The sequence below is a fragment of the Dasypus novemcinctus genome, chromosome 10 (assembly GCF_030445035.2).
Source record: "Dasypus novemcinctus isolate mDasNov1 chromosome 10, mDasNov1.1.hap2, whole genome shotgun sequence".
Taxonomy (NCBI): Eukaryota; Metazoa; Chordata; class Mammalia; order Cingulata; family Dasypodidae; genus Dasypus; species Dasypus novemcinctus.
The window spans coordinates 31,899,644-31,925,582 of NC_080682.1; the positions used below are offsets into that span (position 1 = coordinate 31,899,644).

Below are 25,939 nucleotides of genomic sequence, written 5' to 3' on the forward strand. Positions count from 1 at the left end.
TCTCACTACCTTCACTAATACCATCTTGATTTGAGTCACAATCCTTTTCTCATGTATCTTTCTCAAATTCACTCCCTAACTTGTTCACTGCTTGTCCTCCCTTTTCCAGTCCACTCCAGTTAAATCTTAACATATCAGCCGAAGTGATTCTGTCGCAGGTAGGTTAGGTGTCTTCTGATCTAAGCTCTTCAATGGCATACAATTTCACTCTCTTGAAAAGAAGTCCTTAAAGCTACCTGCAAGGCCCTATTTTCTGAACCCACCCCTCCTTCTTGGACCTCATCTCCTCCTACTCCCTGGTTTCCTGCCTCAGTGGCCAGTTCACCACTTCTCAAAGCCACCAGACAGACTCCTTCAGAGAGATATCTCATAACTGAGTCTCATACCCCCTTCAGGTATATTTCCAAATGTGATGCTCTCCATGAGGCTTACCCTGACTACCTATTTAAATTTCAGACTACCCTCTAGTCCTGATGATCCTCCTTACCATACTGTAGTTTTCATTTTTCTACAGTACTTATAAACTTCTAACAAAATATGCTAGTTATTTATTTTTTGTTTAATTGTTTATTTTCTCTCATCCTTATTTTTATGATCTAATTCTAAGAATTAGAGCCTCTTTGAAGCTCTATTGGGGAAAGAATATTTATTTGTTCTGTTCACTGTTTTATCTCAAGCACATGGAAAGTGTTCAATTAATATGTATAGAAAGAATAAATAATTCCTAAATTGTTTTGAAACTAAGTATGATAAAGTGTGGCATACTCAATCTTTGATTGTACATGATGAAACCAAAATAGACTAAAATTTAAATTAATCTTGAGTAAACATTAAATAATTCACCAAAACATTTGCAGAAATTTTCAAAATCCTCAAAAGCTTTCATTGCACACAAACAATTCTAAATCATATGAATATTTTAAATATTTTAAAATTTTAGTTAAGTAGTAAGTTTGAAAAATTTACCACTAGATAATATTGTAACTTAATTATTATGATTTTAGCAAAATGACTTAGAATACAGAGCTCTAAGTATGCAAACTATTCCAGTTACTGAGGAATTCTCATTCTGATTTTTCTTTTCCCTTTAACACTTAAATGAAACCTTTGAAGTTCTCTCACAATGAAAATTTAATTATTTCCTGTAGGTAATCATTGTACATATTTTATTCTTGTATTTAATTTTTTCATTGGTCCCCTGACCTTCATTCCAACCTCCTTCATTTTGGAAGATTGTTGAAATCCCAAAAGCCACATTCCCACATTTCCTACATCTGGATGCACATTAGGTTTCTCCAATTGCAAACACTGCATGGAAATTGGGAAGGTGAAAATACTGCAGAGACCATCTTGTAACTCTCAGCAATAGATGAGCAAATAAGGCTAAACAAAAAATTTAGCCTTATTTGTAATCTTATAAGTAATTTACTTATACCCAAGTTCCCAGAGCTGATAAATATCATATAAAGAATTCCAACTCATAATTTAAAATTCCAATTAAATGTTCTGTCTACTAATACATAGCTGCCTTTGTTTACACTAACACCCAGAAAGAGAATGTATAGTCCAATTGTGCTTATACCTTAAATCATTAAAAAATAATTTGACCAATTGGAAACTTATGGTAAAGTTGTCACAGGACTTATTCACCTGTAACTTTCAGGAATAATATTCATCCATGAAAATGCAAAATGTATAGATTACAGAATAACATTTGAAGATTATTTTAATAGGATATTTTATGTTAAATTCTCTCAATGTGCTCTTTTTCCTCACCAAGCTCAGTGCATTTCTTAATTCACTTTGAATCTGTTGAAGGTCTGATAATGCTAGAGCATGGCATATCCACTTCTGGGTTACCATAATTCTAAGGCATGTTCTGTTTATTATGTTTTTAAGAAATTACACTAGTTTCCAGAAATTCTCACTCCTTAAGAATATCACAGTCAACACTTGAACTATAAAAATGACGAAAGTTGTTATTGTTGTAAAACTAGAAGTTACAGCAAAAATAAGACAAAGAAGTCCATGGCTTCTCTGTATCTTCTGATAACCATGTCCTGCCTTTGAAGTTGCAATTCAATCAAGGGCAAGCCAAGGTATAAGATTAGAACAATATTGCAGGATGACCATATTTCATACAGGGCATAAAAGAACAATAAATGAACATTAAAAAGCAATGTCAAAGTTAATGAATGGAAATATAAGTGAAAGACACCAAGAACTCAGTACAGAAGGTGCTAAAGCAGAATTATGAATAAGATAAAAAAATAATAAACTGGCAAAAGCAAATCTGAAAAGGACAGGAACATAGGAGGAAATGTAAGTCAGCTGGACATGCTCAGGGTAGGTAATCATGCTGGCTTAAGTATGCATTTATTGTTGCAGAACTGCTCAAGGGTACCAACTTAGATCAGATAACTTCTTGTACTTTAAAAAGAAATTCTTCCAAAGGGGAGAAAAAAACAACAGTGTGTGTTAAATAGAATATAACCATACTGGATGAGAGCACAGATTAAACTATACCTTCAATTTAGAAATAAAATATTATTTTGATATCATTTAAATGAGTAGAGGGACTAAGTTTTGTAGAATGACAAACATGAATCAGATACTTTAGAAGGTATTTTATAAACCTTGGCTTTCTTAATTCTTGCAATAACAACGAATTGATTCTTAATTTAGCAGGAACCCCACTCTCACACAGTTCCTTTATCAGAGAAATAAATGCTGATTGATTTCATTCCCACATCCACTCTTATTATCTTATTCATATTTTGGAAAAGGAATTCAGTTAAAAGGACAACAATTATCACAAAAGAATAAATAACTCATGGTGTAATTTCAGACAACATGACACATAGGTCAATAGAAAACTTTTGAAGACTCAGGTCACATCAGGCAATTGGGTTAAGTCTATACACTGCCTGACATGAGAATAAAAGCTCCAAATAATAAATGTTAGTTTTCGTAGCTAGTTTTTCATAGCAAATTGTCCTAATTTATGTACTTGATTCATGACCTTAAAGTTTGTGACCATTTTGTAATTAAGGGACAGCTCGCAGTGAAGGAAAAAATAATTAGATTTTTAATACTGAGATCTAGGTTTCTGCTATGGAACAGCCTGTCAGTCTAGTTAGAGTGATGGCCTCTAAGACCACCTAGCATTGAGGTGGATGGATAGCCTGTCTGTCTTGTCACAGTGATGCTCTGCCTCTGGGAACACCCTATCATTAAGGTGGGTGGATGGGGATTCCCTGGGTTAGGGATTAGTTCCTTAGTCAGTGAAGAAGCAGGCTCAAAGTGATGTAACTAGAATGATGCAAGTTGGGGATGTGACACAGCTGTTTAATCAGGCACTCTGCCCTCTTATAATCAGGTCCATCACCTGGAGGAGAATACTATATTCATGATGTATCTTCTAAGAAGCTGAATAAAGCCTCTTTCAAATTTTATCTCAAAATACAGTCAATTAGAATATTTTTAAAAAGATAAATATTTTGTAAATATTTGTTAATACTGAATGATCTGATAAAAATTCTAATTCACGATGTCTTTAGCAATTCTTTTTAATTGGAGAAAATTCAAATCTCTAGGTAAACCAGAATTGCTGTTTCTTTATTAGGCTTATAGATATTTAGGGCATCAGCTTTAAATCTCTATTTGAAAGCTATCAAAATCCTCGTTCTACAATTATGACCAACATTTAATGATTGTTGATTTTTCTCCCATTGACATCCTGGACAGCTTGACTTCACAATTAATAAAAATAAGTTGGAATGATTTCATCTGGGTCTTGAAAGCTCTAAATAGCATTTTTATTATCTGGTTAAGTATTTAATATGTTGGTTTTAGCTATTGCATAATTATTGCATAGAAATTACTATGAAAATATGGCAATTGTTAATAGAATTCATAACATTTCATAAGTACATAAATTTTGCTCTTGAAGTATGCCAATATTTTCCACTTGATAACCATCACTCTACTCTTGGTAAAGATATTGGGTATGAACTTGAATTCATATTTGAGCTCTACTTGTTAAATCACGTTATTTCCTTGCTTTACTTTTCTATCCTGTCATCAATTTTTTTAAAATTAAATGAATTGGCCTCTACCTTAGAAATGAAAATTGGTAAATAATTTGTGTAGATTTCCAAAATGTGCTCATAAGCAGCAAGGAAGGGAATAGACAATATATCTGGAAATGTTACTAGGAGATGCTCTGATGACAGTTTTTCCTCCAGTTTCACTTCAATCTCTCAGTATCTCTGTCTCCCTGCCCACTCTTTGAGTATGTATCTGTGTACTTGTTCTTTCTATTTCTTTTCTTTTCTTTCTAAATTACCTTAGGACTCAAGACCCTTTCCTTTCTCTCTTTTCTTCCCCTCTATTGGTCTGATCTCTGATTAAGAGAAAAATGAAATATTACATTTTATTAAAATTTTAATATATTTCTCTATATGTAAAATATAATAACTACTAAATTTAGTTTTAAGTTGACATATCCATGGGAGTAATGGTGTTGATGTTGACAGTGATGGTGATGGCAGTTGTGATGTCGTAGATGGTGGTAATGGTGGTGACAGCATTGGTGATGGTGGAGGTGGCAGTACTGTTGATACTGGTGATGTTTGTGATGGCAGCAGTGAAGGCACAGATGGTGGCAATGATGGTGGCAATGGTGATGCTGGTGGTTTGGTGATGGTGAGGATAGAGCTAATTTAGATGCCTTTTATAAACACTTGTATAAGTTATATTTTAGACCCCAAATTAAAAAAAATATTATATGATTTACATATGCAGCCTGCAAAAATCTACCTTTGTTAGTTATGTTCCCACTAACTGATCCACAGTTTTATGGAAAGAGAAAGGAACTTGAGAAAAATTTGTACTAATAGGCTTATTTCAAAGTCCTTCAGTGATAAGAATCAAATCAACCTGGATGCTTATAGAGCTTCATATACTGCAACTCTATGGATTCCACATAAAATTGACAGCCTGACTGTAATCACTAGAATCATCTTAGTAATTAAGTTTTTGTTGAAGAAGTTTTATGTAACCCAGACAGAATTGAGAATGCAAAATCAGTTATGGAGTCAAGCTTCCCAGGATTTAAATCCAATCTCTACCAGACACTGACTATGTGACCTTGAGGAGGTAATAAACTCACTAGGCTTAATAAATATTAATTTTTGTTTTTGAGGTTTTTTTAATTTGAAAAGAATATATTGATGTATCTACTTAGATCAAGAAGAATTGTGTTTTCTCTATGAAATTAACTTAAAAGCTTACTGTAAATTTTTCTGAATTATTTTATAGGAAACATGCCTATAAGATTATAAAGATAAATATATGATATATATGAAAAATAAAAAATGGATATAAAAAAGAAATACAATTAAATGATAAGAAAAAATATCTCTCTGTGGTGGGAAGAAAAATTTGGAAGGGAAGTTTATCAGTATATATCTAAGTATAGCATGTTCATTCCATCTGACTGTAATTTTACTAGAAAAGTTTGTTGTACAAAAATACTTAAATCTATACTTATATATCTGTAAGTATCTCAGAATAAATATAGATGTACAAAATGTGCACTGCAGCATAATTGTAATAGCAGAAATTGGGAAATTAAATCTCCATATATTGGCATAGAATGCAATCAGTGATAAACATTCATTAAAAGATAATGTACAGTATATATGTGTATGAAATGTAATGTATTTTGTATACATTTATTAAAATATATACACAAATATACAAATTCAACATTTCTTCATAGAAATGCACACCTGAAAGATTAAATAACATGCAGTTCATTACACAGTTAAAAATATTCCTGAAGTCTAAACTGGGACCTGAGGTATGTAGCTTCAAGGCCCTTGTTCTCTATTCTACACTGTATCATGTTTCTTATTCCCATTTCTGGGATTTCTCCCACACTCTTGCTCCTGCTGGGGGCAGTCTCTAGTCTTCCTCTCTTATGTCCTCTCTAGCTTCAACGTAAAATCATGTATTTTTGTTCCATTTCTTCAGTGCACAGTAATTTCAATGGCTATTTTTAAAATTTACTAGGCCTGCCCCTTATAAAAGGAAATGGGAACACATCTGATACATCTTATACACTCCTCAGATTTGTAGCATCTGCTGAGCTTTTGAAATACTTGTTGTCTACTTAATTAAGGAAAGTGGGGTAATTTGATTGGAAAAGAAAAAGAGAAAGGTTAACTAAAATTGTCCCATTCCTCACTTGAACAGTCTTTAGAAAAACTATTCCTCCCTGACCTGCGGTGGAGAAAGAAGGGGAATATCATAACGGCTGCTGATGGTTGTGATTCCAGACTGAACTAGAAGTGTAAGGTACTGTTTGGTCCCTGGTTTGGCTGGAGCATATGTGGGAATACAAATGATCAAGACTGCAGCTAGTAAATGCATTAAAGAGCTTGGTTAACAGAGGAATAGCAGGCACACTCTGACAACAGGTCCATGCTCGAACTTGGAGCATGGGCTGCACTGCATTGCCTGTGACCCTATTGGTTGCAGTTTCCTTCCAATTGACAAAATATCTTGAACTGTATGGTACCACTGTGTCTTTAGTAAATTATTAGTAACTTTGGCAAGTGTAAAAGAAGTAGCAATCCTTAAGCATCTACAAATAGAAATAAGAGAACTATCAAATAATCAAGCTATACAAGGACACTCTTTTTATAAATACATAGAAAAAATAACCATGGTGGTAAAGATGAACATAGGCATTGCAGAGAAAGGGAGGCATGGAGGAAGACTGGTGATGAATTGGTTGACTGCAGAGGGAATTAGCAAAGTTCATGATTATAGATACAATGAAATGATCATAAGATAAGTTTGAATACTGCTTTCCAAAGCTTCCTTGTGTGTATTACTTCCTTTGCCCTTATAGCAATCCTGTGAGGCAGGACATGCAACTATTGGGGGACTATGAAGCATAATAGTTAATAGCCTATTTGCTAGAAGGAATCACATGCTGGCAAAGAAGCTGTGAGGAAGTGATGCAACTAATTCACTTGTGTTTCAGAAATTCCACACAATCATACTTATTCTAGTTAGCTCTTTGTGACTATTCAATGAGAAAAAGCCCTTTGTACATTGTTCACAAGTTGTAAGACGTACAAATATGTTACCTATGATTTCTTTTTAATTAATTTTGCTGCTGCAAAAATTGAGGTTGGGGCAGTTGACATGACAAAGCCAGCAACTGACCTGGCTGTGACTTCATGGTAGGTTTGCTGTATATCTATCCATTGGTTTTCCTTGCAAATAGAAAGGGTTTCATGGAAAGAAACTGGTGTGGGTCTGACAGGAAGCAGATAGCACTGAAAATGGAATAAGTAAGAAGAGAACAGGAAATGAATAAGTAAGGGGGAGAGGGGCTGGTGAAGAAAGTTGAATAATTTTTTTACTGTATGGATAGGCACTTTAAGTTTCAAACTGTAAGGCCTGGCACAGCATTAGATATTATTTAGAATTATGACTTTCAAACTTTTAAAAGTTTTTTTCTAAATTTTCTAAGAGGAAGTGAACCACCCCTAAGGAAATCATACCCAAAGGAAGAGGCATAAACATCTAATGCAAATAAAATCTAAGTGTTTGGGTATGAGGAGGGCTGATGTTGCTACTCATCTAGTGCACCAACCTCACTCTGCAGGTGAGGAAACTGAAGCTCAGAGATGCCAGTGACATGCACAAATAACAAACTAAGTTAGTGAAACAATTTGGAAAAAAAGCCAGTTCTCATTGCTGTCTCCCGAGGCTGTGTTTCATATACTTCGCAAGCCCTTTCAAAAAGCATCTCAGTTTTTGGCATGGAGTGAAGGAAGGTGGAATTAACTCATATGAAAGTAATGGCACTTCCATAGTCTTCTCTGGTCCTTCTCCATTTGTGTAAACGGTGGGGCTGAGGGTTGGGTTTGGTCAAAAGCAAGTGTGTCCTGTCTGCATTCACAAAGTGGTATAATCCAAATATCAGTTAGAAGCTAAACTCTTTGCAAATTTCCTCCCATGTGGCAACCCAGAGTCTGCTAAAAAGCCACCAGCATTTTAAGCCAGGTTCTCATTGTAGCTTCTCTTCCTGGTTGCAGTGGTAACCCCCCTGCAACACCTGCTGTAGATTATAGTAGTTAAGAATGTGAGTTGCACAATAATTGTATCAGTGTCACAACATATTAGGTGTATAATATTAGATGAGACATTTCTTGAGGCCTCAGTTTTCTCTTTACAATGGAAGTCAGCAACATAGTTATTGAACTTAAAAGTTAATTGTCTAGTTGTCATAATATTAATTCTCCAGAATTCCATGTTCCATTTACTGAACAGTGGCTACTGAAAAGAATGACTTGGGCTGGTTCAGGTTCATGAAGAGGAATAGAATTAGTTATATTGTAGATCTGGGCCTTTGCTGGAGTATTGTAATTGGTAATCTTTATCACTGAGAAATATATTAGCCAGAAAATATGTAATTACTAGTTTCTGGTATATTTTGACCATTTAATATTTAAATTATAAAAAATTACAAAATTATGAAAGAATTACCAAATTGTTTGAAAAAGAGCATAGGAAGAAGAACGAACCATCTATTATCCCATTTTGAAGATAAAATGGGATAATGATTGTATTAATCTTAGCACAGTGTTTGGATATGAAATAAACAAGCTGCCTCAGAGAGCTAGAGACTGAACAATAGGCTTACAGGAAATCAGGGGGTGGAGGAAGGATGTGAGCCGATGTCTGCAGGAGTGGAATTTATGATGAGCTGGTGGTAAGTATGAACACAAAGAAGAGATAAAATGGGGGCAAGGGGCTGCCTTTGGGGGGGGCTTTGCGGGTTTGAGGGGGGCTGGGGTTGGGTGGATGAGTAATATTGCCCAAAAAGTGGGGGGAGGGAGGGGTAGCATACGAACACAGGAGAGTGTCAGGTGTTGGTTGAGAGTAAAATGCTGAAAAAATCGTATCAAAATAAAATTAAGAGGGCTGCCTTTTTAGGATGCTCGGAAGGGATGGTCCGATGCGGGACGGGCTCCTGGGGAATGTCTGAATGCTCATTTTGCCAGAGTGGGTGATACCATTGGGTAGAGACCCAAGTAGTGAGAGTGGGGGTGGACCCACATCCTGGGGAGGACTAATGCCATCAAATAGAGGGAACTGTATCTCTCTAGAGAAATGGTGCCTCCCAGGGCATTGGGGCAGCTGAGCAATTTAGGACCTGAACGCTGTTGCAAGTATCTCTGGACGTGGCTCCTTGGGAAACGGAGGTTGGCTGTCACTGTGGGCACCAAGGGGATGGGAAAATGGATGTTAAATGTGTGAAACCAACGTAAATGTGGGGTAAGAGAGGAGTTTCGTGAGAATACACAAGGATGAATATAAAATATGTAATATTACATCATAAACATATAGGGGACGACAGAGTGTTTGGTATATAGTAAACGCACAACATAATTTCTAGAGAAGCAATATTGATGTTTATGGACACTGATTCTGGAGTCAGAAATAATAGTCCATTCTGGCTTCACCACTTACCAGATGAACAACTTTATTGAGTTTCTTAAATGTTCTAAGATTTAGTTCCTTCATGTAAAATAGAGCTAATTATATGGTTAGCCTAGTGCCTGGAACAAGGCAGATGCTCAATAATAGTTATCTATTAATAATAACATTTTTAAAACAAGAAAAAGGAGAAGAAAACAATTTACATGAAGAATTATCTGAAAAAAAAGAGGATAAAATGTATGGTGTAACTTTGCATTAATGAATTATCTTTCTGTCTTTTAAGCTTCTTCTCATGTATTAAAAGCTAAAGACTTAGACAATGAATATATGAATGAATGAATCAATCAATCAATCAAAGTTTAAAAAAATGATTTTACTGAGTCTATGGAAAGAAATTAAGCCAAATAATCACTAATTGTAAATTATATGTTGCTTTTTTAAAAGTTTACCAACTGTCATCTGGAGCTCATAAATGGGAAATCAAAACAATGTCACAGAATTCATTCTTTTGGGCATTACAAAGAACCCAGAGGTGTGGAAAATATTTTCTGCTTTGTTTCTAATCATGCATGTGGCCACAGTGATGGGAAACCTGTTCATTGTGGTAACCATGACAACAAGTCATAGTCTGAGATCACCTATGTATTTTTTCCTGACTTGCTTTTACCTTAAGGATGTCACCTACTCTTCTGTCATTGCTCCCAAGATGATTGTGAACTCTCTTTTTCAGAGCACTACCATCTCCCTAGAAGGCTGCATGACCCAGCTCTTTGCAGAGCATTTCTTTGTTAGTGTGGGGATCATCCTCATCACTATGGCTTATGACTGCTACATGGCCATAGGTGGGAGAACTATGTATGCAATGCTACAGCTCCTGTTTAAGTACCAAATAGCCTTCCATGGCCCCAATGTCATTGATCACTTTATATATGATTTGTTTCCATTGTTGAAACTGGCCTGCATCAACACCCACATTCTGGGCCTCCTTGTCATCCTCAACAGTGGGGTGATATGTATGAACACGTTCTCTGTGCTCATTGCTTCCTATGTGGTCATCCTCTGCTCCCTGAGGTCTTGCAGCTTCGAAAGGCAGTACAAAACTCTCTCCACCCATGGCTCCCACTTCATGATGTTTGTCTTGTTCTTTGTGCCATGTATCTTCCTGTACCTGAGGCCTATTGCCACTTACCCCATAGACAAGGCAATGGTGGTAATCTTCACCATTGTTGAACTCATGCTAAATCCCTTAATCTATACTCTGCAGAATGCAGAGGTGGAAAATGCCATGAGGAAACTTTAGATAAAGCAAGAGGCTTTGGTTGGTAAGTAACTGTCATATATTCCCCATAAAAATAATATATTCTGTCAGGAATGTGGGAGAAGTAAAACTGTCCATTCTCTGTTAGCAGCCAGGGTGATCTTTTGAAAATATCAATCTGATTTATGATTTAAGGTCTTTAAATTTGAGGGATTATAATACTCTCTTGCTTTATTCTCTTTCTTGGCTCCCTGTTGCCTTTACTAGAACCTTGCTTTGTCTTATATTTCCTTCATTAATCTGATTACTGACTCTACCTCTCCAATCACATCTTGAGTTCTTCAACCCCACTTTCTCTATGCACCAGCCATGTTTTGATTTCACCTGTCCTGAGAGCTAGCCAAGCCCTTTCTCATCTCAATGCCTTTGTGTGTCCTCATCTCTCTGCCTGCATTGACTTGGGCTGCTTTATCTTTCTCTCTAGACTGAAAGTCAGTGAGGGAAAGATTTTTGTTTTATTTATGCTTGGCACCTGTTAGGTTTCTGTTGAATAATTATAGAATTCTATAACAGGTAACATTTCAAGCTGAATTGGAATTTTGTTGAGATTTATTCATGAAAAATGATCAAATGCATTAATCAGTAAGATTAAAATAATGAAAAAAAAATTGATCAGTGTGATCAGAAGGAAGACTTGATATGATGCATATTCTGGATACAGAATACAGTAAATGCACAGGAAAATTCTGCAGTAACTGCCATGATATTTTCAAGGAATTATTAAAGATCAGAGTAGATAGAAAATAATCATCTGGGTAGAGTGGCAAGATTGGGTCAAATCATGTAGAATTGATATATCTAAGTCATGATCTCCCTGAAGCCCCAAAGTGCATAGATTTTGTTACTACATTTTCAAAATCACTCATTGTCAAAAATTACTTCAACAATTCAGATGGACTTTAATTTTTTTTGGTATGGGGGTGTAGTATGGTGTGAGAACCTTGTATTTTCCCCTTAGCTTTCAGTTATAGTATAAAATTCACATTATATTCATAAAATACTTCAGAGTAAAGTACTCATGTTAACTGTACATTTTTCAGCTTTTCCCCATTTACTCTCAACATAGTAGAAAAATATCATAGAAGTGTGATTAGCTAGATCTTTGCAACAGTGTTAGGTTGGATGTTTATTTTTTTATAACTGCATACGGTAAATCCTGGGAGGGATTGTAGAGTAAGTCCCTTAACTTTAAATATGTATACTGTGTGAGATTTAATAACTTGACCATGATCAATCAATGAAAAAATAAAATGCCAGGTTTAGTTTTATGCTTCCTAATATATAGTAGAGAGTTTTTCTGATAGGCATCTTATAAATTGGGATCAACTTCCAGCTAGTTCACACGTTTCCTGGAAGTGACTAAAATTAGTTCACATTGAATGATAACTGTCTTTTCCACTAAATGCATTTTAGCAGGCAAGGTCTGGAAATTTTTATTTTTGTTTTCTTTCTTTCTTTCTTTTTTTAGTTACCAGGGCTGGGGATTGAACCCCAGATCTTGTATATGAGAAGCCTGCATTCAACCACTGAACCACATCACTCCCCTGAGCTGTTTTTGTTTGTTTGTTTCTTCTTGTTGTGTGTGTGTGTTTGTGTGTGTGTGTTTACTATGCACCAGGAACAGAACCCAGGACTTCCCATGTGGGAAGAAGGTGCTAAGGGTTTGAGCCACATCCATTCCCTACACTTTTATTTTTTATACAACCTTTGGTTACTGATTTATGTTAATAAATTCTGTTAATAATATTGCAATACATACATATATGTGCATGTGTAATATTCCAAGATGACAAAATGGGATTTGAAAAAACCTTATCTGAATTATGATTCCCACACTGCAAACTGCAAATAAAACTGAAATCATTTAACTTGATAAAAGGGTATTGTTAGGGATTGAATAATGTCTCCCTGGTCTGTGGGTATAAAGCCACTTGTAATTAGGACCTTTGAATAAATTAAGCTGTGCTCAAACTGTATGAGGAAGGGCCTTAATCCACCATGATTAAAGTTCTTATAAGCAAAGAAATTGAACAGACAGAGAAACTATAGGAAGCAGTCAGAAGCTGTAAGTCAATAAACATAGAAAAGAAAGAAGATGCCACCATGTGCATTATATGACAGAAAAGCCAAGGAGCCTCAAAGATCATTTGCCAGTCAGAAGGAGGTAGCAGGCCTTCTAGCCTCTGAAACTGAACCAAAAATTCTTGTTGTTAATGCAATCCATTGTATGGTATTTGTTTTAGCATCTGGGAAACTAAAACAGTTATCTTACTGAAACAGAAAATGTCAAATAACTGTTAACCACTAAATTCAGGAATAAGATGAGGTCACCTTCTATCACTGCTATTATTTTATATTGTACTGAGTATCCTATTGCTGTTTTCTCAACCTCAAATACTTACAGAAGCCAGACAGATAAAACAAATGAAAGTAGATCTTTAAGGGGTGATGGGGATATGACCTCTGGAAAGGGAATAAACTGCTGTCATTTAGCATCCACCACTACTCAGCTTTATCTGTTGTTGCCTTATGAAAATGTGTGTCTAAATTCACCCCACAAGAAGAATTTGAAGAGAAGACAGGCATCCATATGTTCATGTGAATTTTATTGTTTTGAATTTATTGATAGCTGTGACAGTTTGGAGCTGGGTGGATCTCAGAAAACCACATCCTTGGGGCTAAACCATTCCTTTGGGTGTGGGACACTTTTGATTGGATGACTTCAGGGCTTTGATTGAATTGCATGACTCAGAGTGGGTCTTGGCCCTCTTGCAGTCCTTTTTAAATGGACTGAAAGCAGAGACACACAGGAAAAAAGTGCAAAGACACTAAAGGAAGGCCTCCTGGAATTATTGGAGCACAGAGAGTCTAAAAGGGATCCCCAAGAGGCTAGCCCCACAGAGCAGCTTGAAGCTGAAGAGATGAGATCCAGAGAAGAGGGGAGAGAAGAGCAAACACGATTGTATTCTGACATGTGCCTGATCATGCACAGCTTCAGTTCTGAGAGAAGGCAACTTTTAGGCGAATCCTCCATGTGCCTGCTTGCCCACAGTGGCAACTTAGTGAGAAAGTGTTTGTAGGTTATGCCTTAATTTGGACACTTTCACAGCCTCATTGTGAAATACGTTTTATAAAAGCCAACCTATTTCTGTTTTTTTTTACATTGTCAGCTTTTAGCAAACCAAAACAATGGTTAATTAGGTTTTTATAAAACCCTATGCTGAGTAACAATTTTTGAATGAAAAACACATTCAAGTGAATTTAGTACATAAGCTAAGACTTTGGAAACACTGTATATTAATCAATGAAATAATGTTAAAGAGAAAAAAATGAAAATTTATAATGAAGAAACATGATTCATTATTTGCTGACATACCTATTTACTTAGGAAAACACAAGACAATCAATTAACAAATTTTAGGGTTCATTAGAAATTTAGTAAAAAATCATCTTACTAATACTTTAAAATAGAATTGCAATAAGCAATTGGAAAATAAAATAAAATTAATCCACTTCACAATAGTAACTAAACTAGAAATAGCATAAGAAAAATGTATAAAATATTTATGATGAATACTAAACATCACAAAAGACAAACAGGAATAAATGAATAAAGTGAGATATAAAAAATGATGCAGCAAGATGATGCAACAAAAAGAGACACAGATTCCCATGCCACTAATGACAAAAGAAGCGGTCAAAGAAGAACATGCAGCAAATGGACACAAAAACAGACAACGGGGCAGGGGGGCAAGGGGAGAGAAATAAATAAACTAAATCTTTTAAAAAATTATGATATGAAGCTTCACTATTTTAAAATTTTTATTTTTTTTCCAAATTAAATGATTAATTGAGTTAAATCTCAATCAAAATCTCAAGAAAATATTTTATGGAAACCAATACATTTATTCTACAGTCCACATTACCTTAGTTGTAAAGATGATGGTTGTTTTTTAACATTTATAAAGATTATCAGAGTTTTAAAAATGTTTCAGTTTATTTAAACATTACTGATTATGTCTATTGTGTCAGAGATGGTTATAAATTATGGACATATTAATGAGAATAGTGATTAATAACTACTGAGCTCTTACCATAGCCTAGATACTTTTCTAAACATTTTATAAATATTAATCTCTTTGATACATCATAAACTTATAGGTTCACTACTTCTACCCTACCAATTTTATTAATGAATGAACTGAGGTGCACATAGATAAAATATTTTCAAAAATATTTTTTATAGATTTTTAAGTCCAATTCCAAACACACAGTCTGACTCTGGGCTTTTAAGTTCCTCTATACCAAAATCTCTTGGGTTAAGAAATGTAAAGCCAAAGGAAGAGGCATACGAATTAATTAATTTCAATAAAATTCATAATATAGTGATGAAGAATTTACAGCTACTAAGGGGGTGCAGATGAAATGTACTTGACCCAGCATTTGGGTAAGCAGAAAGCTTCCAAGAGAAGATAACACCTAAGTTCACTCTGAAAACATGAGGAAGATGTCTCCAAGTTTACATAAGTGTAAAACATTCGAGAAAGTGGGACCAGCATATTAACAAAAAATATAGAATGTGAAATAGGATGTGTGCATACTATTGAAGATTAAGTTAATTAAAATATACAAAATGGAAAAAAAATACTTCTCATGTAGTGAGCAGTTGGGGTTATTAGGCTACATTAAAGACCCACTTAACGGCCTCTTTATAAATAAGAAGGGACTTAAGTGACACAATACAAAAAAAAATCAAATAAATATAAACATAGACATTTATGGAAGAATTGAGGGACAGAAAAGGTTAAAGAATTATAGAGACCAAAAAGCAAAATGGCAAAAGAAAGTGCTGCTTTAAAATTAATTTTTTAAAATGTAAATGGAATTAAACTCTATGGTCAAAATGCAAAGATGGTGGTGGCAGACTTGGCCCAGTGGTTAGGGTGTCCGTCTACCACATGGGAGGTCTGTGGTTCAAGCGGTTCAAACTCCGGGCCTCCTTGACCCATGTGCAGCTGGCCCCATGCGCAGTGCTGATGCGCGCGGGGAGTGCCCTGCCATGCAGGTGTGTCCCCCGCATAGGGGAGCCCCACGCACTCGGCCAGTAGGAAGAGCCACCCAGCACGAAAGAGAGTGCAGCCTACCCAGGAATTGTGCCGCCCACACTGAGAGCTGACACAGCAAGATGACGCAACAAAAATAAACACAGATTCCCCTGCCGCGGACAAAGAAGACGCAGCAAATAGAGAATAGACAACCAGGGTGGTGGGAGGGGAGGGAAATAAATAAATAAATAAATATATCTTTTTAAAAAATGCAAAGATGGTAAGAATGGGTAAAAAGTATGAGCCAAATACATTCTGTTTACAAGAGACTTACCTTATATTCAAAGACACAAGTAATTTGAATGTGAAAAAATGTCATAAAAATAGTAACTAAAAAAGAGATATGGTAGCTATACTAGATAAGAGAGACTTTAAGTCAAAAACTTTTATGAGGGACAAAGACTGTCATTATGTATGGATAAAGGTGTCAATTCCACAAGAAGACATTAGAATTATAAAAATATAGGCACGGGACAACAAAACCCAAAAATAAATGAAGTAATTATTGACAAATTTGAAGACAAATAGACATTCTACATTAATAGTAGTAGACTTTCATTCACAATTTTAAAATAGATAGAATATCAAGACAGAAGATCAATAGGAAATAGAAAACTTTAACTATAACATTAACTAACTAGACCTAATAGACACATAGAAAACATTTCAACAGCAGCAGAATATATTTTTCTCTAGTGAACATGAGTCATTCTATAGGATAGACCATGTTTTAAGTCACAAAACAATTCTCCATAAATATTAAAATATTGAAATCATACAAGAAATCTTCTTTGGCCACAATGGAATGAAACTAAAACTGAAAAAGAGAGGGAGAACTGGAAAATTCGCAAAAATGAGGAAATCAAACAACACACTATGAAATAGCCAAAAAAGAAATCACAAAGGAAATTAAGAAATACTTGAGGCAAGAGAAAATGACAATACAACATACTAAAACTTATGGGATGAATGAAAGGCAGTGATTTGAGAGAAATTTATAACTCTAAATGCTTACATTTAAAAAGAAGAAAATTCTCTAGTCAGAGACCTAAACTTACACTCAGATTATCTATGAAAAGAACAAATTAAACCGTTAGCAAATAGAAGGAAGGAAATAGCAGAGATTAGAGGAGAGACAAATAAATAGAAAAGAAAAAAGAAAAAATACAACCGAGAAAATCGATGAAACTGGAAGTTGGATTTTTGAAAGCATCAATAAACTTGGCAAAAATTTACCTAGATGATGAAAACAAAAAGACAGAGGATGCAAATAACTAAGTTCAGAAATCAGGAGAGACATCATTACTAACCTCAGAGAAATAAACAAAAAAATGGACTGTAAAGCAGGGGTTCTTAACAAGGGGTTAACGAGCTTGAATTTAAATTGAAAAAAAAATATTTTTTGGGGATGTGTTGGTGTGAGTATGATATATTTATTAACTAATACACAGTACAGTAGGGACTTAGTAAGGGGTCTGTGGTTTTCACTTGACTGACAAAGGAGTCTGTGGAACAAAGAAAGTTAAGAACCCCTTTTCTAAAGGGATATTGTGAAAAATTGCATGCCAACAAATCAGATAACTTACATGAAATTGAAAATTTCTAGAAACAAACTACTTGTACTAACTCAAGAAATAATTGAAGATTTCAGCAAACCAACACCAATGAAAGGGATTGAATTAGTAGTAAAAAAACTTTCCAAAAAGCTTCCAAAAAAAGAAAGGCCTCATTTCACTGGTGAATTTTACCAAATATTCTAAGAAGAATGAACACCAATTCTGCTAAAAGTCTTCCAAAAGTTGAAGAGTAGGAGAAACTTCCTAACTCATTCAATGAGGCCAGAATCACTCTCATGCAAAATTCAGATAAAGATACCATAAAAAAAGAAAATTGTACACCAATATGCCTTAGGAAAATAGATGCAAAAATCCTCAACAAAATACAGGTAAACCAATCCAACAGCATTAAAATTTTTTTTTTTAACTCAAACACATTATTTCCACATAACAATTGCAAAAGAACTGTCAAACACTAACAATAATGCAGTTATGAGGTTATATACTACTTAAAGCCTCAAAAGTTCAATTAGCTCAATGTTTCAAACATTTCCAGATGGTTTTTCAAAAACCTTTGTTTTTTGGAAAAATCAGTATGTAAGTCAATATACATTGAACACATTGAACAATATTTGTTTGTATTAAAGGGGTCCAAGAATATTCGTTTACACCTGGCAAGTTGAAGCATGATGATTTGAAATCATACACTGAAATACAGACAGGTTTTGTCCCAATTATCTGCAATGAGAAGTCAGGGCGATGAAAAGGGAAGAAAAGCCCAGTTCATGTTGTGGCATTTCTCATTTTGTAACAGAGGTATGAGTTTAAATCTAGTACACTGTTATGTCATTAAGCTTCATGTTCCAAATGATCTCTGGATGAGGCTTGAAATGGACACAAATGGTGGGGAAGATGAAGTCAGAGAAGAGTTTTGAGCAAAAAATTTCCAAAGATGCTCAAAGAGGACAAGCTACAGTTTTCCATTGTTCTCCCTTATTTGAGGGTGAAGTTGTGGATAAGTTCAGATAAAATGCTGAAATACTTGCTTAGATTTTTAATCAGTTGCTCTATGAGAACTCTCATACATAGCAACTTTGAAACTTTCAGTATAAAAAAGAACCTACAAAGAAATTTACCGAAAGAGTCAATTAATGTTGAGCAAACAGAAAATCATGGTTTATTATATCTGAAGATGTTTCACAATTCAAATGCAACCAAACTGTACTTTTTACAATTACATTCTATTTGTAAAGAGTTAAAAGTCACTGACTTTTTTTTTTGCATCTTAGGACAAAAACAGTTAGAATCAAGGCAATGAAATGAGGACAAATTCTGTACTGTTAAAATATTTTCCTTTGTTTAGTCTCTCCTCTTTGACTAAGCAAACTATTATAGTAACATTTGTGGGCAAAAAAAAAAAGGCAGGGAGAAAAGAAATTTTTAAAATGGTACAACTCGTTAATTTTCAAAAACATTTAAATTTTTTTCTTTATGCAATGACCAACTCTGTAAGCCTAATACCTTGGCTACAGTATGTATAATTACTGACTTTGGCTTTAAGATACAACAGGTAAATATGAACACAGTCACAAGAGAGCAGAAATATCTAGAGCCTACTTGATGGGATTACAATAAATTATTATTTATTATTATCAAACCACCATCACTCACTAATAAAAAGGCAGCTTCTGAAAGCAGAATGTCAAATTCCAGTTTTAAGTGTAATTTTTTCTTGTTTTTTGTCTTTTTTGTTTTTTGGTTGAGAAAATTCTTCAGCAAATTAATGTGGAGTATAGTGCTAATAGTTGGGGATTTTCTTTTTCCTATAAAGAAAGTAGAAGGTGTTTTTGTTTTGTTTTGGTTTGGTTTGGTTTTCCTGAGAACCATCTCTTTGATTAAGGACAGGAATAGAAAAACAAAAGAACATGACCCAATGCTGCTTCTTTTTTTCAGAGATAGAGAGCATCTTTAAAATGATCAAACAGCATTTTAAAAGAATTAAACACCATGATCAAGTAGGAATTAATTCAGATATGAAAGGGTAGTTTAACATAAGAAAATCAATTAATATAATGTATCACCTTAATAAAATGAAAAAAAGGCACATTATCATCATTATTGATGCAGAAAAGCTGTTAGACAAAATCCAGCACCCCATCTTGATAAGAACACATCAAAAACTAGGAATATAAGGAAACTTCCAACATATGATAAAGAACACATATGAAAAACCCACAGTGCACGTCATGCTCCATGGTGAAAGACTAAAGGCTTTCTCTCTAAGGTCAGGAATAAGAGAACGATGCCCACTGTAACTACCATTATTGAACATTATATTGGAAGCTCTAAGCAGAGCATTCAAACCAAAATAATAATTATAAATGCATCCAAATTCAAAAGGAATAAGTAAAATATTCACTATTTGCAGATTATATCATCATATATGTAGAAAACTCTGAAAAGTCCACCACAAAGCTACTAGAGCTACCAAATAGTTTCAGCAAGTTGGCAAGTCGGGTTCTCAGATCAGCACACAAAAATCAAATGTTTCCATATACTACTGATGAACAAACTGAAGAGGAAATGAAGGAAAACAATCCATTAACAATAGCAATGAAAAGAATCAAATATATATAAATAGTTTAACCAAGGATGTAAGAGAAAAATATAATACATTATCGAAAGAAATTAAAGACCAGCTGAAATTGCTTAGGTCAATCCAACTTCTTCAAACACAGACAGTATAGCTCCAGTGCTGCAGTCTTACCCTCTCATGGTATAGTGGGATTTGGAAAGACACACATGTAGTATTCTATGGACACTGGTTATCCTTTTGGGTCCCAAATATTCCTTTAGGTACATGGTTGTATGGTTATTTGAAGTGACAAGTAACTATACTTCTTTAAACCCTAAGCAACCCTATTTTTTGTTGACAATATTATGATGATTTTCTCGAGGATACTGTGGATCACTTTTGTGCAAAAAGCTTCAGCAATGAATGCAGTCCTGGACAAACTAAAAATGGCTTTCCTCAACATAGAAATCACAATAGATTTTATAAAAGATATCTTGTATGTTTTATGAGGTCTCTAGGGTCTTTTTGAATTAGACTGATTTTCAAGCCTCCTTTCCCTCATTTACTATGTTTCTAAGGTAGTGCCCCTTCTGCTCTTTTCCCATTACCCTTTCAAAAGGTCAGTCTTTGTTCCTTATCGCTAAAGCTCCTTTATTAGACCTCATTGTTGTAATTCACTTTGAAATTTTCCATATTAGAAATAAGGCATTTCTCCAAAATGTATCTTTTATGTGTGCAAACAAATAATTCTAAAGTTGGAGTAATGTATCACCACATTTTAAATGAAAATAAATAATCCTGATATCCACTGTTGATAAAAATATTTATGATTTAACTTTTCTTATATAACAACATGTTAAACAGAACTTTTGCCTAAATGCAGTAGATATGAAATGAAAAAAAGTATGGTCCAAGAAAATTCATCAAGATTTCTGAGTTTTATTCAGAAACAGATTAAGACTACTGTATGATTATACTTCTACTATATTAAGTTTGAATGAGCACCAGGAAACAAAAATTAAAGTTGTGTTTTGATTATATCTTTCTTACTTAAGTACTCATTATTTATGAAATTAAAATCAAATGTTTTCAAAACAGAAATGTAAGACATAAAATTAGGAAAATTGTTAGTGTTCATTTGTGTGGCTATGAAGCAGAAATATCACTTGTGTATATGGTACTGGCAGCTTTGTCAAATGTCCACTTTAAGAGTTAGTTGTTTATTACATCACCAATTTTCTATATAGTCTCTGAATTATTGGAAAACCTTTAGAGCAACATGATAACATTTTGACTTAAGCCAACTAAAATTCTTTATTTGCATATGACATTCATCTTGTTCAATGTACTTATAACAGTACTTTCTGGTGCCAATGTAATTGAAATAATAATTCAAGTCCTGATATATCATGTTATTACTTGACTATGTGTTTACAAGTTAGCACATGTGTGCATGCAATTCATGTCGATTAGATTAATTTCAACATCAAAATATAAGTTTTAAAACAGTCCCATATAAAACTAAAATGTCAATGTTTGAGAAACAGTAGAGCTGAATTTTCAATTTTCGTAATTAAAAAAAAAATCAGAATTTTTAGTTAGAGTTTGTATTGGGGAAAAAAAAAAACACATTTATTTCATTATTTCCAATGCCCAAATCAAACATGACAGAAGAGGAAGCTAAGATACTCTAGGGACGTGACATAGAGATATTGTGAAACTTCATTTTTTTCCTGCAAAAAAAAAAGGATCATAAATAAATTAATCCTTAAATATAAGAAAATTAAACCTCCTACTCTCCATGTGGAAAAAAAATACTACTTATCTTTAACATTTTTCTACTGTAGTTATTGTTCTCTAGTCTCCCTTCTGCTTATTCCAGCTGTCAAATATTCTCTCACTGGTTCCTCCTTCTCCATTGTAAAGAACAGTGTGCAAGTCTAAAGAGGACAGCTGAATGGTTGGTACTGTGTAAGGCATCCAAATGTAACTCCCATCACTATTCTCAGAATTTTAAAAGCCTTTTTAGTCAACATCTAGATTGGCACTAAACTTTCCAAATTTATTGAAGCTTGAGGGTCCATCCATACAGGATCCCCAGTGAGGCATGCTCAGATAGATATTTTATAAAAATAGTATCTTCAAGTGTCATTCTCTCTATTCCTTAGTTTCAAGACAACACCCTTGATTCTTTAAGCACACAGTCTCTTATAGATCAGCCCATGTTAACAAATTCTATAAGGGTCAGGCATGAAATCTAGAAAGGGAATTTGATGGACACATATACATTCACACATACAATCATTCCCTTGATAAGCAATACATTTCTTCCTGAATAAAAATTTGAACAGGAAGGTAAATTACCATATGACAATGGCCAAATGTAGATAGAATTCAATTAAAAGTCATCATCGTTCATTCAATTATGAGGCCTCCACAGATTGTTATTTCCTGGTAAGGATATTTTAACTTTCCTGTCCATATAACAAAAAACTGAGATATTAAGAAAGAATAAACTAGATTCTCCATACGTTATTTATCCAAAGAATTTCTTACTTCCTACACCATAAATTTTTCATGGCATTTTTCATTTCTGCATTCCTCAGTGTATAGATGAGAGGGTTAAGCAAGGGTGTCCCAATTGTATAAAACACAGCCACCATCTTGTCCACTGGAAATGTGGTTGGTGGCCTTGTGTATATGAATATACATGGACCAAAAAATATGATAACCACAATAAAATGGGATGTACAGGTTGAGAGAGCTTTTCGCCTTCCTTCTGCACTATGGTTTCTTAAAGAATATAAAATAACTACATAAGAGAGAAGCAAAATTATGAAACTCATCATGCATATAACACCACTATTAGACACAACTAGCAAATTTATGACATAAGTGTTCATACAGGCAAGTTTCAACAAGGCTGCAAGTCACAGAAATAGTGATCAATAACATTGGGACCACAGAAAGGCAACCGCAAAGCCAAGAAAAGCTGTGCTGAAGAGTGAATGCAAGATCCCACCCAAGCCAGAATCACCAGTACTCCACAAACAAAATGATTCATGATGGTCGTGTATCTCAGAGGCTTACAAATGGCCATGTAACGATCAAAGGCCATGAGAATGAGCACAAAGATCTCCATGCACCCAAAGAAATGTGCTGCAAAGACCTGAGTCATGCATTCATTGTAGGAAATGGTCTTTTTCTGAGCAAGGGAATCTACAATTAACCTGGGGGCCGTGGTTGTAGAGAAGCAGGCATCAGCAAAGGACAGGTAGAAGAGAAAGAAGTACATGGGACTCCCAAGCATCCGGCTTGTCTTAATAGTCACCATAATGAGAAAGTTCCCTAACAGAGTTGCAAGGTAAAGGATCAAGAAGACCCCAAATATTGTTTCCTGCTTTCCAGCATCCTGTGTCAACCCCAGCAGAATGAATTCAGCCATACTCTTATTCATAGCTATATCACTAGCTGTAGGTAGAATGCAGTTGACAAAGAATCTGCAGAGAAGAAAGAAGTCACATGTTGGTGAGATCAGTGGGCTCAACACAAAAATCCTTGTTTTTTCTCTATACTCAGTTACTTCTAGTAACAGAGATGCTCAGATCACTCACAGATTTACCTTCTGTTTCAGAAACTCAATGGATTCAATAGAGCTTTTTTATTTTGAAACAAAAAGAAAATATCTTTCACAAAGATATTCACAGAGTTTGTTCTTTCCTTGGTCGAGCGATTTAAGTGCTTTGAAACTTGGCCCTTATATGAAAAATGAAGGCAAATATCTTCCCTACTTTATTTTCAGGTTTAATAATAATTTTAAAAATACTCTACATGCATATATGCCTATGCATAAATACATGCATTACAGGGATTTTGCAGTGTATCTATGTGGTTCAAAATCTGAATAACACTTTTCCAATATACTTAAGCACTAATAATGTTATGGGATCCCTCCTGAAAAAAATATTCTCAGTTCAGTTCACTCATCTTTGTGTCTATTTTAACAGGCTTCTTTTCATCTCAGGTGCATTATGTTTTACAAGTAACTATAAGAACATTTTACCTATGTTTCAAGAGATCAGTTCATCAGTGATAGAACAAATATCTGGGTAAAACTTTGAGGTTGACATCATGGAAGGAAACTAAACTACTCTTTTTAACCTATCCCATTACTCAGCTTAAAGAGAGAATATTGCATCACTCTGCATTTGAATTTGAACTGGTCCTCATTTTCTACTTTTTGTAAAATCAAAGTGTGTTTTACTTATACTTTTACTTATACATGCCCCTCTTTACCCTGAATTACCCATATTATTCCTTCTAAAAACATTGCTCAAAACACATTACTATTCCAATATACAATTTTGATTATTGCAATATTTTGTTCATATACACATTCAATTATTGTAATTAAAATCATCATATAATATCATTTTGTATTCCAAGTTTTCCTTAGAATTATTATAAGCAGTCCTCTTATGTTGCTCTAATTTCCATATTATCAATTTAATCATAGGCTAATATTTATATTTTTATAAATCAATAATTTTACAGTGTCCAGTGAGACATTTATGTTCTTTCCAGTTTTCATACACATAAGTAACCTTCCTACAGGCAACTCTGGTATAATTTTCCAAGGGCAATACTGTTGTCCTTATTGCCTATGTTCATTGTTATTGATATATTTTAAAAACTATGTTACATATTACCATATCCTTTTATGAATTATATTTTACTATTCAATATTATAGGATTATGACAAAGCATTCAAATAATAAGAAGGGTGAGAAGAAAATGAAAATGTCTCAATCTTTTGAATTGAAAATCCTCTTCTAGATGTATTATGCTTATTATGTATCTTTCATAATTTTTCTAAGTATTTTGCAAATGTGTATATATCTATCTTTTTTTACCTGCGAATAAGGGCAAAATTTCAATATTGATCTTCTGCAGATAGGCAAAATGCAGGTTGCTTATGATGCTATCCTATTTTCTCACAGTGTTAATAGCATTACATATATGTATATATTTACTTTACAAAAATATTTACCACACACTTTATATTCTTATACATTCATTTTCTAAAAAAATATTTACTTCTAAGAATGACTTATCTTTTATCAGCTCATCTTTTTTAATCCTGCAATTATATCTAAGATGGATATTAATATAGCAAAATAATTATTATGAATCTTATTTATGAGTTCAGCTGTTGAAACCAAATGATCTGAGCTCAAATCCCAACTCCAATATTTACCAGCTGTGATACTGGTGAATTCACTTTAGACATAATTAGGCTTACTGTGCAGATTAAATTATTAAAATACCTGACTCATAATAAATACTATGTAGGTCTAAGCCTTTGCTTTTTCCTCTGTTATGGTATTGCTTTTTCTTTGTGTTTTTATTTCTTTTACTGTCATGTTATTATTTTTTATACAGTTTAATACGTGAATTTTTGTGTTCTTATTTAGTCCATTGTTTTATACTACACAAAATTAGTATGTTTGTTCTGTTTTCTTACACAATCCCAATAATTTCTTTGTTTCATATGTTGAATCAAAATTAGCTGGAGCTATTGCTAGGAATGGAGAAAATGACTTCCTCTTTTTAACATCTTAATATGAGTTTTAAGACAAAGAAGATAGGATCATTAATTCTGTGATGCACTATGTGAGATATATTAGAAGTAAAGAAACCATTTGCAAGGAGAGGAGTACACATTCCTAAATACAGATGTACAGTTTGAATAGTGAGGCATTAAAATTATGTATGAGATAAGCTATAACTTCAAGGGGACCGAGTCAGATTCCAAACCAGGTTCTCTGAGTTGTATATATTCAAAACTTTGATGAGA

At 34.1% G+C, this 25,939-nt stretch overlaps 1 protein-coding gene and 1 pseudogene across 1 annotated transcript; one reads left to right on the forward strand and one right to left on the reverse strand.

Moving 5' to 3' along the window:
* The first annotated feature begins 10,000 nt into the window (after positions 1–10,000).
* LOC101439205 (olfactory receptor 4C6-like) lies at positions 10,001–10,828 on the forward strand. The gene has a single exon (XM_012522276.2). It carries the CDS (start codon positions 10,001–10,003, stop codon positions 10,826–10,828), a length of 828 nt encoding a protein of 275 aa, XP_012377730.2.
* An 11,806-nt stretch (positions 10,829–22,634) lies between these two features.
* LOC101443137 (olfactory receptor 4C11-like) lies at positions 22,635–23,527 on the reverse strand (annotated as a pseudogene).
* Positions 23,528–25,939: the final 2,412 nt, after the last annotated feature.

What these genes read in the sequence shown, in the direction of transcription:
- LOC101439205 (XM_012522276.2), top strand. Translation starts at nt 10,001, where the DNA reads ATGGGAAATCAAAACAATGTCACAGAATTCATTCTTTTGGGCATTACA.